At 43.7% G+C, this 17,382-nt stretch overlaps 1 protein-coding gene across 2 annotated transcripts in view; it reads right to left on the reverse strand.

Annotated features, from left to right (window-relative positions):
- Positions 1 to 17,382, reverse strand: part of kmt2cb (lysine (K)-specific methyltransferase 2Cb) — an 81,242-nt gene that overhangs the window by 7,194 nt on the left and 56,666 nt on the right. For both annotated transcript variants that reach the window (XM_035536468.1, XM_026998326.2), the window contains 17 exons: positions 14,912 to 16,759; positions 13,959 to 14,272; positions 12,200 to 13,839; positions 11,978 to 12,089; positions 11,757 to 11,835; positions 11,585 to 11,648; positions 11,232 to 11,464; positions 7,230 to 8,780; positions 6,670 to 6,870; positions 4,534 to 4,698; positions 4,168 to 4,309; positions 3,737 to 3,884; positions 3,407 to 3,585; positions 2,236 to 2,372; positions 1,819 to 2,101; positions 704 to 843; positions 146 to 244 (listed from right to left, as the gene is read on the reverse strand). In XM_035536468.1, coding sequence (XP_035392361.1) covers positions 146 to 244; positions 704 to 843; positions 1,819 to 2,101; positions 2,236 to 2,372; positions 3,407 to 3,585; positions 3,737 to 3,884; positions 4,168 to 4,309; positions 4,534 to 4,698; positions 6,670 to 6,870; positions 7,230 to 8,780; positions 11,232 to 11,464; positions 11,585 to 11,648; positions 11,757 to 11,835; positions 11,978 to 12,089; positions 12,200 to 13,839; positions 13,959 to 14,272; positions 14,912 to 16,759 — 7,335 coding nt within the window. The remainder of the gene's footprint in view (positions 1 to 145; positions 245 to 703; positions 844 to 1,818; positions 2,102 to 2,235; positions 2,373 to 3,406; positions 3,586 to 3,736; positions 3,885 to 4,167; positions 4,310 to 4,533; positions 4,699 to 6,669; positions 6,871 to 7,229; positions 8,781 to 11,231; positions 11,465 to 11,584; positions 11,649 to 11,756; positions 11,836 to 11,977; positions 12,090 to 12,199; positions 13,840 to 13,958; positions 14,273 to 14,911; positions 16,760 to 17,382) is intronic.

Raw genomic sequence — 17,382 nt, forward strand, 5'->3', positions numbered from 1 at the left:
TAAGGTATAAAAGAAACACAGTTGTGCCAGTGGAACAGACTTTGCCTGGAATGGGAGCCTTAGTGATATGCAAACAGAGAAAGAGTGCTCTGGAGCTCCTCACACTTCCTCTCGCACTGGGGGCATAGTGTGGAGGGAGACAAACCTTTGTGTCCACATTGCCTTTGGACTGGGGAGAAGAGTGCAGTATGAGACAGCTATGGCTGCAGAACACCAGCTCTCCATCAGAGCTCAGGTGCATCTCCTGCAGGAGAAACCGGAGCGAGAATAGCACAGTATGACCTGGTGTGGTGCTCTACAAAGACACTGGTTACACGCGATACATCACGGAAGTCAATCCACTGCCAGGGATTTCATGACAAAAGGCAAAGGGGAAAAAAAGGCCAAAACTCACTGAAAAGCCAAAAGGATATTCTAGATTTTCATTCTGATTTTCTCTTCTATTGTATACAGTCATATTTCACTGATAAGAGGAGGAATGAGATTATTTCTCTATAGATTTGTTTTAGTCCATAAGGTAATAACATTTCCAGAATATGTGGGGTCTCAAAGCAAGTCAAAGACTGCATATATCTGATAAGAGTGAGATTTCTGTCAAAGCAGCCAAAAGATTCACAACGTGTCTGCTAAAGGAAGTAAATAAGGACTTGCTGCATTTTGAAAATGACAACATCTGAGATGATATACACAAGTATTCTCATACCTGTGATCTGCTTTGTTGATCTTTAGCGGGTTTCCTCACTCCGTTGCCCAGGACGACCACTTTACAATGGCGGCACCACTGCGGCTTGGGGCCTGGGCTGGATGGCCGCTGCTGACACTGCTCCCTACCCCTGACAGGACCTGAGTGCGAGACACACGCACTACTGTAAACATCACACACTGTGAGCATCACACAATAAACACTGTGCAAGTTGCAGACAATGCTCTTACGTTACAGAAGCATCAAATCTATTGCCACCTGCCGAACTCAGATTAAGGTTCTGCCAATCAATCTAAATCTTTCTGTAGAATTCTAAATGTGCTTTAATGAAATGTTTCTCCTGCCATGCTGTTGCAATTTCTTAACAATTAGCACAGAAACACTAGCTACACAAAGACCAGGGGCAATAATGGCACATGCTTGGAAACTTACTGACACACTCCATTTTCTAATGCTTTTAATCCGACAGGGCATGGTCATTAAGTGAGTATCTGACACTCTGACGTGGATAAACAGGCCAGGACATGGTCAGGATCGTTAGTTCGTTTCATTAGCTTTCACAATCATTTGCCAAATCAATAAAGCAGCCCTGTCTGCACCTGAGCCATGTGGAAGACCCCAAGAAAGGAATACGGATTTGCATCATTAGTAAACATCATTAGAGGGGATAATCATCAGTGTGAATGATGATAGGAAAACAATCACAGCCCACCCCACTGTTTGTCTTCCTAGCGAAGGGTAGTGATGAAGCTTTGAGAGCAGACAGTATAGATGGTTTCAGGCAGGAAGCACCAAACGACTTGCTGGTTCAACACCAACCTTTGTGTTGGCTCTCCATATTTGAAAATCCCCAGGGCATCCTTACGTGTGCAAAAATTTTAATCTAATTTAGAAACTGTTAGAATAAGGATTAACTAAAAAAGAATAAAATAAAAATAATGTAATAATGTAAGAATAATGTACTGTACATACTTAAATGAATTAGTTCAAGGTTAGTTCACATATATAAACTCTTCTGAGTCTGAGTCTAATCTGGGTCATGCCTAAAGATTTTATATATATGCATTTGAATTTTAAGCGCAGCTCTGTAGTTAGAGGATGCTGCTCTGACTCACTCTTGTCATGGGAATGGTGACTGATGAGATGGTGCTGTGGTTGCAGAGGGCCCTGGGTTCCTGTTCCTCTGCCATTGCGTTCGGTCCCTCTGAGTGGCGTTGCCGCTGCCCCAGGGCACCCATGGAGCAGGCCAGAGGCCTGGGGGCGGGGCTCCAGGCCGTGCACAGAAGCCTTGTGGGCCCCTGGAGGGCCGTGGGGCCATGGCCCACTGCTGACTTCATAACTGCTGGGGATCTTCACCCCAATGAGGTTGGTAATGGCTGCCACAACGTCAGTGATGTTCTAAAGTGGTGAGAGGCCATGAGAGAATTTAGGGATTAACAGTGGTGTCTAGGTGGTGCTGCCACTGATACAGCCCACACCTGGTCCTCCACTCCCCCTTCACCCTTCCTGTTGGAAACATAATGGAGACTCACCTCGGCAGCAGCAGGCTTCAGGGTTATAGCTATGGAAACGAGACCTGTGCTGGAGCCATTGTGTGGTATCCCGAATGGAGAGCCAAAGAAAATGGATGACGGCTCGGTCTTGATATCGCAAAGCTTCGCTGCGGAACCTGCAATAGCAATGAAGCAGGATTAAACACCGAGCAGGGTCTGTTTATTATCAACAACAATAATTTTTAAAAAGTTCAGAGACATTTAAAGTCAACATGAATCATAAACCTGAACATATTTTCCTTCCTTAACATGTATTTCCAAGTTATATGGAACAATTATGGGACTGACATGATTTTATCCATCTGCATTTGATTGCGTCAGGAAAAGCAGGTGTTTCAAAACTAACTTGGATACAAAAATGGCCACTTCCTCTATTAGGAAAAATAATTATACAATATTTCCACTCTTTTCACAGAATTAAATGGTCATTAGCTAGGCAAAGAGGTGGTTTGATTTTATAACAGTGAATAAGGCTAAAGGGTATCTGTATACCAAATGCTTTTAGCTGAAAGAATCTCAGTGTAGGAAAGTTGTATTCTTGAAACATGATAAAATGCCTCAAACATTATCTGGTACACCATTTTCAAGATGTAAATAATCAAGCCACTGGGCCCATAACCATGGTATTTTAGGTAAAGGGAACAAGGATATTGCTGGTGAACAACCAAATCTGAACCTCCTGCTCAGTGATGTTGCTAGCTTGTATTAGAGCAGACCAGGTGGGAAACATGCCATGATATTTGACTGGTTAATATTTTATTCCCTGCCTTCCATCCATGATGACATAGTGAAATTTCACAATCAATTTAAAAGTCCACTTTGAGTCAAGATTTTGGAGAGACAAGAATTTTATTTATTAAATTATTTGTCACTATGACTCATGCTCAGTGTGACAAGTTATCAAGGGCAAGGTTAAAAAAAAGATTTTTAAAAAAGGAAATTCTGATTTTAGGTTGACTTTAAAGCATTTTTGCATTCATAACACACATACAACCATTCATGAAGATCACAAGATACATGAAGTGTAAGAAACCTGTGTGGTAGGCTATGCAGCCTTGATAAATGACATAAGCAAGTTATGTATGTGTTATAAATGTTTTATTAAGGCCTTAAGTAGGTCCCTGGAGAATAAGCAGTGAGAGGGCCCTACCTTTCCCCCTGGAGTGGGGGAAAATAGGCATGACTGGGGAGAGAGACGGAGATGGAGGCTCCTTTTTGACCAGTGACAGGTCTGGATAGCGGCTGATCTCCATGCCAACCACGCTCTCCGGGGAGGAAGAGGGGATGAAGCTGTCGGGTGTGTCCCGGTCCTCACAGTGCTCCTGCCCCCTGTGTGGCCAGCGTGAGGCAGGAAGGAAAAGGACAGAGAAAGGGAGACAGGGAGCACAGGAGATGGAAAAGACATACAGTTGAAAAAAAGGCATCCAGGGAGGAAAATTCTGTGCTCAGGAGCTTGCATTAGAGCATGCTCCGGACTGACCTGAGCTCCTCCTGATTGTTGTGGGGGGGCGTGGGGAGGGAGGCGGGCACATCTACTGTTTTGGGGCCATGTGCCAAGGCCCGAGCAAGGAGCTCTTCCTCTGCCTTAAAGGGCACATGCAGTGGCCTTGGTGCAATGCCCTTGGTTACTGCGTTTAGGAAGGAGCAAACCAGCATGTTAACCTCTTGTATCTTTTCTCTTTAAATGAAGCTTAGCTAAGGGTGAGCCATCTCACAGACAGCCAGATTTCATATATGGTGAAAAGGAAAAAAACAAAACAACATAGATTAATGCCAACATAACGGAAGGCGTGAAAACACTGTACAATTTCGGCTGATTGTGAACACAAATGGCAAAACATAGCCATTTCTAAACTGATCTTAAACCTACAAATGAATGACTCATTAGCGTGAGTGGATGCAGGCCCTCACCATCATGGCCACCCAAGACAGCCACTTTGCTTGCCAGCTCATCTGTGGTGGCAAAGCCGTTGAGCAGTTTCTGCCGCGCCACGGGGGGCGGTGTAGGGGGCAAGGAGGCTGGAGGAGTGGGCGGGTTACTGAGATTGCTCTGCTGTGGAGAGGCGGAACAGGAAAATGTGTGTCACGCATTTCTCAGATTAGACTGACTCTCCACTTAAGTAATTTGCACCTGTAAAAGCCCTTTGCTCCCGGGGATACCATCCTTGGTGTGCGTAATATTACATAATAACCCTAACATATAATAAAGGCACTGGATTTAGACATTCTTCTTACCGCAATGTGCTGAATAGATTAACACCCGCGGCTCTCACTTACTTTGTAAATGAGCTGCGAGTAATAGTCCGACATGCCGTCTAGAGAGGCGCTCCCGAATGTTCCCGATAGACGGCTCTCTCCGTCCAGCTGTCCGCTGCCGTAGGGCACAAAGTGGGCAAAATTGACCCCAACCAGAGGCTCCATTAGTGGCAAGAGAGAGGGCTGCTGTTGCAGGGAGATGAGAAGAAAGGAGACAGGAGTGGGTGGGGGTAAGAGAGGGTGAGAGGGAGGAGAGGGAGCGAGGGAGGGGGAGAGAGAGGGAGGGAGGGGACGAGGGAGGGGGAGAGATGTAAATGTGAGGGTGAGATGAAAAGCAGTGAGAGAAATTAGAAAAAGATTAGGAGCCTGGAGAGATAGGCTCTTGAGGTATGACCAGTTTAATTAATATGGAGACCTCAATGTCTTCATTTACTCAAGACGAGCATTTCAGTCACACCATTATCAAACATATGTTAGCATGGAACCTCAAGAAATGACTGCAGAACCACTAGCAATGTTATACATTTGTGCTGTTTAATTTGATTCTACCTGGAGCTTAATCATATGCAAACATCACCACTTAGCATCTCTGCATAGCAAGTTAGCACAAGTTATTTCAAACTTTAAGTAGAAAGGCATCAGTAATGTAAAGTTTTTAAAAAAGTGTTCTTTCAAGTTGAATTTTGTAAACATCAGCAGTCATAGTGATTATTTTATCACATATTGTTCAGTTAAAAGTAAAGCACTTGTCACTTCAAGATGGGACTACTGTAATGCCTTACTATCTGGCTTGTACCACTAAGTGAATAAACAGGCTCCAGCTAGTTCAAAATGCAGCAGCCAGAGTTCTTACTAGAACTAGAAAATTTGATCATATCACTCCCATTTTAGCTACATTACATTGGCTCCCAGTAAAATTTTGTATTGATTATAAAATACTTCTAATGACCTACAAAGCACTGAATGGTCTTGCACCACAGTGCCTGAGAGAACTGCTGGTGCATTACTAACCACCATGTCTGCTTAGATCAAAAGGTGCAGGCTCTTTACTAGTACCCAGAATAAGAAAATCTACTGCAGGAGGCAGAGCCTTTTCCTATAAAGCTCCCACACTATGGAATAACCTTCCTATAAATATTCAAGACTCAGACACAGTCTCAATATTTAAGGCTAGGCTGAAAACCTATCTGTACAGTCAGGCATTTTATTAACTACTTCCCATCTTAGTTAAAGGTGTAGATCTGGGGGTCCATGGGCATTGAGAGTTATGGTTAACTGGGATGTTATGATGCTGTCACTTCACCTCTCTTTTGTCACTGAAGTTTCATGACTGAGAGTGGCAGAGTGCTGATGTTCCAGGGTGCTCTCATGCTTGTGTTTCCTTCTGGCTCTATCCTGTTAGCTGTGCTGCCATAGCTAGATCTGCCAGAGTCCATCTTTGCAGGTTATAGTTCCCCAATTTACACACCCTTGTACCTGGACATGCCTAATAATTTATTCTCTCTTTCTGTTGAGGTACACCTACCCCTGATGTCATGTTGTCACTGAGCCTCAACCCATCTCAGCTGCCATGGCTCCTCCCACCACCCCCAGATGGCCCCTGCTGTATCCCACCACCCGCCACCCCAGCCAACTACTCCGTTTCCCTCAACAGACGTTCTTGTGCGGGATGGCATTCAGACAGGTGCACACCGTTGGGACCAGACTAGAACTTCTAGAAAACCAGACTAGACACGGATTGCTTATTTTTTCATTTTTTATTATTTATTTTTCTCCCTTTTTCACTACGTATTCTGCTCCTTATTGTTCATATTATTACTACTGTAGTGTCTGCTGTTGGCCAGAGGTGGATGGACCCCCCCCCCCCCCCCCCCTTGAGTCTTCGCTCCTCTCAAGGTTTTTTTCTTGCCACTGTCGCCCTTGGCTTGCTCAGTGGGGGGCATGGAGTCGAACATTTGTAAAGTTGCTTTGTGACAACAACTGTTGTAAAAAGCAGTATATAAATAAATTTGATTTGACTTGATGCAGGCTGAGAGATGACATGACACAGGCAGTATAAACTTGTCATAGAAACCTGCCTCCATGATTCATCACCACACTGATGACAAATCCTTAACAAAGCTGTCTTGGCCTCAGAGTGGGTCTGTGGGAGCTTACCTGTTTCAGGCTAGTCATTAATGGCTCTGTGGAGGAAAATGCAGCTTGTTTCTCATCTTCCTCCTTCTTCCTCTTCTTGGAGCGAGGTGCTGGCCGTTCTCCGCTCTTAGGGGTCCTCTTGGTCCTCTGCTTTTTCTTGTCCTCGGACAGCAAAGGCCCCGTGAAATCAGGATGGCCTGAGAACTGTTTGTGTGAGAATGTCTGAGTGCAGAAACAAAGACAAACTTATGAATTATATGATTATTTTTCAGATGAGTCAGATTTTAATTTAGGTAAGTGGGATTAGAAGAAAGAAAAACAAATTGTTTAGCTATTAACATAGAACATTCATATGTAATCATTTCCATGGCAAGTATAAACCCCATCCTAAGGCAAAACCTGGCAACATTCTTGCCCTGTGTATAGTTTGTATCATGTTGGTAAAATTATTTAACAATTTGATGTAATTAGTAATCAGTTCATTTCATTAATAGTCTGGTTTACATTAGATGTTATCTGAATTAAGGCATGTGGAACAAAGCCACCCCCAGTCTTTCATGTTGAAATATGCTGTCACTCACCCCACTGTCCATGGAGTTCTGTCTCTGGAGGGCCTTGCTGTCCATGCAGGTCTCGTCCTCAGACCTCAGGCTGTCCTCAGACTTCTGGTGTGGCAGTGCTGGTGGAGGAGTCTCCTTGTTCTTCAGCAGTTGTTTGAGGAGCTCATTACTACCCTCGGCCTTTGCGATGCTAGCTGGACTCTGGCGTGCAGGACGGGGGGACAAGCCTTCTTTCTCCCCTTCTTCCTTCACCAGGCCCATCTCCACTTCGGGCCCATGGTAGTCACTAGCATCCATCCTCTCCAATTTGATGTTGGTAAGGATCCTAGCCTGCATGTCCTGCTGACCTGCGGTCGCTTCGGCTCCACCACCACAGCTGCTCTCGGAAAGCTGTCGCTCTAACTCAGAGTGGGGTTGGCTGGTCTGGGAGCCTGGCGTAGAGGAACCCTGCTGGGAGGTCTCGCCCATCTCCTGGTCTCCAAAGAGCAGCTGGTTTCTTGTGGGTGTGGATGATGTGTCAGATACACAGGGTGTGAGCGGAGCAGTTAGGTCAGAGTGCGGTGTGGATGGCGCCCTTAAAGACTCGGCGTCATCGTCCTTCTTTTTCTTGCGGCTTCGCTTCTTCTTGCCTTTCTCGTCTGGGATAATATTGGAGTAGAGCTGAATCAGGGATGGACCAGAGCCTGGAAAGTTTGGGGGGAGGGGCATAGATGACTCCACCCCAAAAGGATGGCTCTGTCCAGGGTTCTGAGGTACCATGCTTGTTCCAGGGAACCCTGGAGGTCTGGGCTGCCCCTGAACAAAGTTAGGACCATGAGGAAGTTGATCATCTGACATAAAACCTGACCTTGCATCCTGAAGAAAGGGCCCATTTCCCATCATGGGTCCAGAAGGGGCTGCTCCAGGCTGCATGCCTTGCATACCAGGCTGCTGGGAGAATGCAGGGCCTTGCATCTGCTGCTGAGACCTGTGTGGCTGCATGAAGTCCTGAGGCAGGTTCTGGTTATAGAAAGGCATCTGTGAGAGAGCCCTCATGTTCCCATCTTGGTTGAGGAGGCCCTGCTGTTGCTGCTGCTCCATCTCCATCCGTTGTTTCATACGTTGTCTCTCCACTTCCTTCATCAACTGCACCCTCTGCCTTTCCTGCTGTTCCCGCAACCTCTCCTTTCTCTCTCGCTCCTGGAAGCCTTCACTGAAGGGGTTGGTGTCATCAAAACTCACATGAGGAGACTCACCGCTGGCCTGACCCGGACCGGGCCTCGCTAAGGTCACCTGAGGAGGTGGGCCTTGCATTATTTGAGGCGACATGACACCTGCTATTTGAGGTCCGACAGGGCCTGGAGCACCAGGACGCCAGCCAGGCATGTTGAGGGGATTTGTCTGGCCAGGATGGAGCTGCATGGGCACTGTGGGACCCATCTGAGGTTGGTTCATAGGGCTGGTTGGCATCAAGCCTGGATGACCCTGTATTGGCAGCCTGCCAGGCATCATGGGAGGTTGCATTCCACCCTGTTGCTGTTTCACTCTGTACTCCTCTATCAGCTCTGCATGCTCTTTTTGCTGCTTCCGTATCTATGGTAAATAAGAAAAGAGACTTTGTTAATTATTGATAGAAGATTTAAAGTAGTCAATGTAGCAAGATGGATTCCCATTCTTTAAAAAAAACCTTATAAGTTTAACATTGTCAGTGAATCTGGATTTAAATAATATGCACTCCAAATCAGGTTTTTTAAATCAGGTTTTTTAAACAAGTGTATAGCCACCTTTTCGTAGCATCGAATGTCATGAGGTTGTCTGTTTTAGAAAACCTGGATACTTTACATTACCTAACATTAGCTAACTAAAGCTTTCCAGTCTCATACTTTGTAATCTAACTTCAAAGACATGTAGTTAAAATGACAAATTTCACTGATGTTATATTGTTTTCAGGTCCTGGTACATGGAACCATAGTAAGCAAACAATATCATGTGCTTGCTAGCTAGTTAACTAAATAGCAGGTCTACTACCTTCCAAACTGATTAACTGCTTTCATCAGCCACATAGAGACTGTGGATATTTACATCAACTTAGTCTACTTTTGCTAAGTCACTAATTTGTTCTTCAAATATCTTTCAAATATTACTTTGTCCCCTTTTACATACTAAATGGCTGCCGTTAGATAAGGTTGCAATACCTGCTGTTCATAGACTGAGCTTGCTTTTTCAGTATATGGGTATAAGTGACAGCCTAAATGCAGGTTACAAAAATGTATAAAGTTTACACTACACCAAATACATCGAACTGTAAATGTAACCGCAGAAAAAAATTCTGTAAACATCTGAGAAATCATGCAGTAAAAATGGTTCATAGGGTATATGAACATTACAACATGTTTTATATTTTGTTGTTCAACCAAAAATACATTTCAGACAATAACAAGCAGTAGTTTAACATGCTGAATATAATCAAACATTTGCAGAGCAGTGTCTGTTTGCAGCAGTCTGTACTTTTAACGAGTAAAAATATAAATGCAAAAAATGATCAGAAACTATGTAGAACTTTATTACTAAACATAAAATGATAAATTATGATTTTACAAAGAATTTACTTTCTGGAGGCTTGCACAGTTGGCCATGGGTGCACAGCACCTATAGGCCATTTTTAGGTTAGACAACAATTACTGATGTGTTTTGTTTAACTAGTGGCAGTGACAGCACAACGGTGTCAGGTGTACAACTATAAAAAATATGAATTATCTGGAAGCCTTCTGATATCTTAATGGTTTGCCAGTAGAAGGCCGGTTGGTGTACATGAGTGGTTGCCAACCAGTCGATCAGTATGGACAGGTCAAGCTCCCAGATCAACCTCATATGGCTGATACGATCAGCATATAGGAGGTGACCACTGTCATACACAAATAAGCTATCCCCAGGTGAGTTTCCTGACCTGTACTCTTTGTTGTGTCAGATACCTTCATATACCTTAATCAATATCTATTGTACAAAAGAGAAACTACAGGCAAACTAAACTTCATGCATTTAATTGTGACTTTCCTGTTATGTCCAGGGCCTAGAATAGCAAGATTTATCAGACATATTTTTGCATATTATGCACTGATATCCTGGCCAGCAAGCAACAAGGATCTAAAACACAGTTATACAAGTGCTATTATAAACAAATCAAGCTAAACACCGACTTTGTGCCGCTTGCGTGGCTGGGCTAGTATAAACTTTTTCATTTTATTTAATGTATGTTAGAACAATATACATAACTAGAACTACTGCTGCTACTATCTCGGTGTATGTAAAAATGTTATTTCTAGTTATTTCTACTTATTATTTCATGCAGTAAGGCTAATGTCAGGCTAATACAGTGAAACAACCTGTCCATTTAATAGCTTGCCACCATAAACACCGTTGTCTGTAAATATGGTAATTTATTTTTCCATTCCTATTCTGGCATTCAACAGCACAGGACATTTTTGTGATTATTCTGTGGATTTTGCCCTTTTTGCTCCGCTTGTTCGTGTACTCTCCAAATTGGTCTATTCCATGCAAGTTACCACAACCGGTTGACTTTGCAGCTAATTAACGTCGTGAAACTGCATGATGTAGTCACTAACCTACTTGCAATAAATGGCAATATGGCAGCAGCCAGGAGTGAAAACAGTACCAAAACATAAATCTATTATATGTCATTACTTTGTATGCAAATTGTTCCCCCCAAAATTCCAATTCTGTATAAAACTTGTCAAATTTATTAGGGTGGTTCTTGTCCACTTTAAGATCGAATTCAGTTTTCTTTTAAAAAGAAATTTACAACAGTATAACCTAGATAATATAAATGTTCTACATCGTAAAATAATTAGTTTCATATCATGGTTATGGACCATTTTAAATAATTCCACCAGAATCCGAGAAATTACAATTACAACCATCGATTTACATGAAACAAAAGCTGCAGTGACACAGTAAATTCAAGCAATTGTGATCATTGAATTAAAAGCTAAGTGTGTGTGATTGATGTGTGTCTGGCTGCATCACCTGCTCCAGCTGTTTCTGCACCACACCCTGCTGTTCTGTCACATGTTTCAGCTGTTCAGCATCCTCCTCAGGGAACTCCCGCCCTGCTTTTTTAGCAGTTCTCTGCTTAGCTGACAGGGCCTTTTTGGATTTCCTGTGGGCCCCAATCTGCTCTTCAAGAAACTTCTGCTGCATCTGTAAAAGTTTTTGGGTTTCTCGAAGCCAGTCTTCATACTGTACTTTCTGGGCATCATCTGAAAAGTAAAGTAGAAAAAACCCCACCACTGAATAACTAAAAAGCCATATATATTTTTGCAATTCGTAATACTTTGGCATATACTGACTATTTTAATCTATATTTAGCAAACACTTACTGGCAAATCCTGGATTAAAATTTGGAGGACTGGGTCTCGTCATGTATGGGGCCAATTTTCCTTCCTGAATGGAAAGGAGACACCAAATTTATTTATAGACAATGGATTACAATTAATTAGGTGAGTTACTGAATGATGTAATATAAAAACGAGAATCAGATTATTGCTGCACCTGGCCAACTGGCTGCTGGGAAGGGACTAATGCATCTGGAACCTGTGGTCCATGTCCTGCTGGAGCTCCTACTGGAAACCTGAAAGAAAAATAAAGAAGATAAAGAAAAAAAGATGGAAAGAAAAAAAATCACTACAAAACAGGCTTCTTTCAGATGGATTTACAAACTACTGAACTACTTAAAAGCATTTATAATACGTAATCCTAAGTGATACACTTACTTGTTTATGACCATCTGAGACATTCCCATGTTGTTCTGAACCATTACTTTATTGATTCCTTTCAAGGCCACCATCTTTGCCTTCATGATCGGATCAGTAATTGCATCAAAATCTGAAAAGAGCATGTGCAGAAATGTCAAGAGTGCACCTATAAAACTTGATTCACATAGGACTGAGTATTCTTTATGACAGAAAAAATCTTGCTGTATTCCCACATTTTACCTATATTAGGGAAGAATGAATCACTGGACCGCTGTCTAATCATGGCTTGCATCTGTTTCTGCTGCTGTTGTTCCTGCCTCTCTTGATCCAAAAGATCTTGCAAGAGGAGAGGCTGTTCTTCTAGTAACAGAGGTCGGTTTTGCTGGGACATTTCCTGCTGGGTTTGAGGAAGAATACCAGTCTGCTCTACTGAAAGCAGAACCTCCTTCTGATCTACTCCTAACATTGGATCTGAAGGCTGATCCTGGATGGAGCCTGGAATGTCTAAAGGACCCTCACTGTGAGAGGAAACCAATGATGGTTCTACAACCAGGGTAGGATTCATTCCCTGTACAGATATGGCTCCGGGTCCTAGCAGAGTGGAACTGAGGGTTGGCTGTAGCCCAGGTTCGCGAAGTTTGCTTTGAGATGTGGTTTGCCCACAGCTTTCTTGCTTTTGTGTTTCACTGTCAGTTGGTACACTGACCAGTAAACTAGAAAGCACCGGAGTGGCATCAGGGTGAATACCAGCCTTTGGAACCTGGGAAATGGCATCAATGCTACTCCCATAGGCTTCTCGATCAATGGCTGTGATTTCCTTTGTTTGCTTTTTGCAAGAGGGCTCTTGTGACATACCATTTTTGGCCTCGATTTTGATATCTTCTTCTGCTTTCAAGGAACCCTGAATCTGAGAAACCTCATTTTTTAAATGGGTTGGAGAATGCTCTGGTTTGCGATCAGTTTTTGTTTCTCCAGATGTGGAATGGGAAGCATCAGTCTTTTTCTCTGTTTGTGCCTTTGGGATGTCAGAGGTTTCAGTGTGGTCATCAATAGGATCATTGAGATCCAGGTCCTCACTAAGGTCCAGGTCAGCATCCGTGTAGGCAATAATATCAAATTTTCCAGATGTCAAGAAAATTTCCTCCAGGTGCAAGTCATTGGTTTCTAGATCTAGATCTTTTCCATCATCTGGGTCAAGATTTAGGTTCTCTAAATCTGTATCAACGAGGTCTTTGACCTCCACATCTTCAAGATCCTTCACAGCTGATTCATCTGCATCACCTTCATTTGAGGGTAAAGCAACTTCACTGTTCTGTGTAGCAGATGCTACAGGGAAATTTGATGGACTAGGACCACTGAAACTCTCATTTGAAGCAGGCTGGCTCATTGACCTCATAAGCGGAATCTGTGGATGCCCTGGTTTTACTGCAAGATTTGGCTGATTCAAGTTCTCCATACTCACTGAGCCATGCATTTCTGGAGCTACTCCCTGAGTCTGATTCATAGTCGGATCTCCTGGTTTAGGAGCCTGATTGCTAGGAAATCCCATTTCTTGCCCACTTATAAAACCTGGAGGTCGCTGAGCTTGTGACGGTGACTCCATTCGGTTTCCCTGCATTACAGGTGGCCCAAAGGAAAGCCGAAGCCTGCTATCTGCAGGCCTGTGCCTAAGTTCTATAAAAGGTTGCCCCATGATATTGTGTTGCTGCACATGCATGCTTCGAGGTGGCATAGGCTGGAGTCCCATGGGGTTGCCACCTAATGTTTTCCCCAGATCTATAGACAGGGACCTTCTCATCTGTGGATGAGCTTCCATCATTGACTCTTGCATTTGATGGGGTCTTAAGCCAGGCCCTTGGACACCAGGTGGGAAACCTAGCCTATGGGAATTGAAAATAAATAATAGTCAACGTCATAAAGTGCTCCATTCTAAAATTATTCAAATACAACAATTAAATCTCTCTGACCACAAGAACCCGTCAAGTTCTAATGTACTCACCTGGGTCCTGGTTGCCTAATATTATTATTGTCCATAGGAAACTGTGGCCTGGGAAACTGACCATCGGGGAAACACCCTCGCTGATCTGCTGGGAATGGTCCATGAAATCTCTGAGGGCTCCTGACAGTACCTGGACCAGGATATGGTGGAGGTGGTCGATTAAATACGTCACTTTGCTGGCCTTGGGTCTCCTGACTCCAGTGCTGTCCGGTTCCCGGAGTCATGGTAACAGGCTGGTCTAGAGTGGTTTTCTCTTGGCGAATTGCACTTTTCTGCTGTTGCTGTCTGAGGATCAGTTCTCGAATACGCTGACGCTGTGATGAAAACAATGCAAAAATTAACAAGAGCTGTCAACTTAAGATTTATTATGAACATTATGTAAAGGTTAGTGAATTTGATTCATCATCTGTCTAGACACATGGCCAACTTTATACTACCTGATATATATAAATACTTAATGAGCCAATATTAATTCAATACAACTATATTACACAATAACCTCCCTTGACAAAACACTAATATCATATTTTGCATCTCATAAAGCTTATTTTTACAGGTCTGCAGCAAACTGTGAACTCAGTCAGACCTGAAGCACCCATCTGTCCACTGAGAAGTACACTGGCTGTTTTTGTGGAGATTAAACAACAATACCTTAGCACTATATAAAAATCTCCTGAATAGAAAGTGCTGTGCATTGTTGTTGTGGGTGGTACAGTAATAATAGAGAGATGAACCAAATCAAATGAAAGCAAAATTGTTCCTTAGGAAAATTCAGAGAAAATTCTGCATTGGGAATATTTGTTTGTGATCCAATTATCACAGAATATTGCCTACATTGGCATTTTTTGAGGATTGTTGCTGCAAAATCACTTAAATCAATGACAAAATGAATCTAATATTACAGTTAACTATTTTACACTTTCTCAAATCTGGTAGTACTACGGCAACTATACCTGTCTCAGCCTTTCCTCAGCCTCTGCGAGTGGAACACTCTGAACATCAGTGTTGGGTTGTCCCATTGCTACAGCACTGTGTTGCTCTCTACTTTCTCCACACTGGGGGTGAGGATTCAATGGTGCCTGTTCGAATGCATCATGAACTGGAGTTTGGCTTGGCTGACTAGATGGAGACTGAGTCATGTTGTTTTCATCCACCATACCAGGATGTCTTGGGGTCTGAGAACCTGGCATTGCTGAACCAGTGAAGGTGTCCTGCATCAAGACTTGAGGTGGTGAAAACGAATCCTGATTGGACATATGCCCTGGTCTTATACTCTGGTTTGCACCACCAGGACGAGGTGTTCTTGGTGGTTGCGCATATGGATCACTGAGTATTGACTGGGAGGATCCCACGGGCTGTGCATGAGGGTCAGGACCTATTGGTCGAGACAATCCAGAAGGGTGATTAAATGGATCTTGACTCCTTTGGTAACTCTGTGACTTTATGAACCTTTCTGGTACATTTGGATGTGATGCCCCAGGAGGCTGAGCATAAGGATCCATTGACATTGGGGACAGAATGCGATTCTGAGTCTGAGTTTGTGGGGAGGTTTGGTTTATGATGACAGGATGAGAAGTGGTGGACTGGTGAGAGTAGGGTTCAGGGTCATGTGGTCTGGGTGTTCCAGGCATTCGAGCATATGGGTTGGAGTAAGGAGACTGGGAAAATGGGTCACATGGAGAGTAATCTGCCCTAGAGTTGGATTGGGAGCGTGCATATGGATTCCCAGCAGGTTGATGTGCCATTGGCCCCGGCTGTGAAAATGGATGGGCTTGAGGTTGCCGTGTGATTCTGGTTTGATTCTCATAGCCGTCACTCATTCCAGGATGTGGAGTGAGTGGAGGATGCACATATGGGTCATTTGGCTGACTCTGTGAGAAGGTCTCTGCTGAACGAGGGGGGATCATTGGTCTTTCAAAGGGATCCCCACCTGGTCTTCTCGAATGTATGCCTGCGTTTGATTCCTGAGGCTGAGGTGGGGGCATCGGTGTTTTAAAGAGCTGGACAGACCCTGACTCATTACTTCCTGGAATAGGGGTAAGCAGGGGACGGGTGTAAGGATCTGAAAGTATCATTCTGCCTTGAGGCATACGTGAGTACGTCTCCTTTCTCAGGCCTGGCCGGGAGAATGGATCATGTCCTGGGGAGCCAATCAGGTGCCTCCCTTCCATGGACTGACTAGCCCTCGGAGGACACATAGGCTTGAGAAATGGGTCTGTTGGTCCTGCTGGCCTTGGGGTGTCTGGAGGCTTGGCATATGGGTCAGCGTTTACACTTGTTGGTGAACCGATGGGCTCATGAACTGAGGGAGGTTTCCCACGCTCTTCTGAGAGACTCCTAGGTGATTTTCCAGACTCAGAGTTTCGACGGGTGGCGCCTGGGCCACTTGTTGGTGGCCTGGGTGTTCCCACCATTTTGGCATAAGGATCCCAGGGTGACGATGGTCTAGAGCCAGAAGAGCCTGGAGAGAACATCTGGGGTGACTGTGGCTGGGATCCTGAAGAGGGCGCTGGAGGATGAGGACGTAAAAAGACATCATCTGGGGAACCTGAGGTGGGAGTTCCTGGCAACTGAGTCTTAGAAAGCCCATTCTTGGAGTTTGGCTGCATAGGAGACATGTTCCCATTGGTGGACTGCGAGGAGCCTGGACTCAGGAGGCTGCTGGAGTTGTCATGCTCAGACTGACCTCCTTTGAGGTTGTGCTGCTGCTGCTGTTGCTGTTGCAGTTGCTCATTCTTCACCTGCTCAAGTTTTTGAGTAGCTTCAATTTTGGCCTGCTGCTTACTTTTCTGTCTCATTTGCTGCAACAAAACAAAGAATGTTTGCAGACAAAAATTATTGACTGCATACAAAATATAACAGAGTATCACAGATGACTTTATAAAAAATAATTGCACCCATCTTACCTAAATTGCATAAAATCACCATAAATTGAAAGACTGTTACAAATTATTTTAACTATGGACAAGGAGTGACATTTTAATTACTTTTTTTTTTTTCAGGTTTAATTAGTTCTTAGCAAATAACAACCCTATATGCAATGCACCTAGTTCACCTACTTTCTCTGAGCACTGTGATTATCCAAATAAAAGTGCAGGCAAAAATGCATTCAAGGTGCATTTAAAATAAGATTTAAATTTGACTGGCCCGACCACTTAAGAAGCCTAACCTAGCCTAATTTTAGCCAGATTTTATGGCTACCATCATTTTCATGTAGCATCATTACAACAACAAGAACAAGGAACAACATGAAGCTGGCTGTTGGTAGTTTAGATTTGCATTTTTCACGCTACATAACTATTGGACATCAATCTGGCTAACCAGAGATGCGTTTGACTACAAAGAAAATGCATGTGGTTATATCTCATCAGGATACAACACAGACACAAGAGGCATGAAATGACCACATGTAATCAGGGTCTTT

The sequence above is a fragment of the Electrophorus electricus genome, chromosome 18 (assembly GCF_013358815.1).
Source record: "Electrophorus electricus isolate fEleEle1 chromosome 18, fEleEle1.pri, whole genome shotgun sequence".
NCBI lineage: Eukaryota > Metazoa > Chordata > Actinopteri > Gymnotiformes > Gymnotidae > Electrophorus > Electrophorus electricus.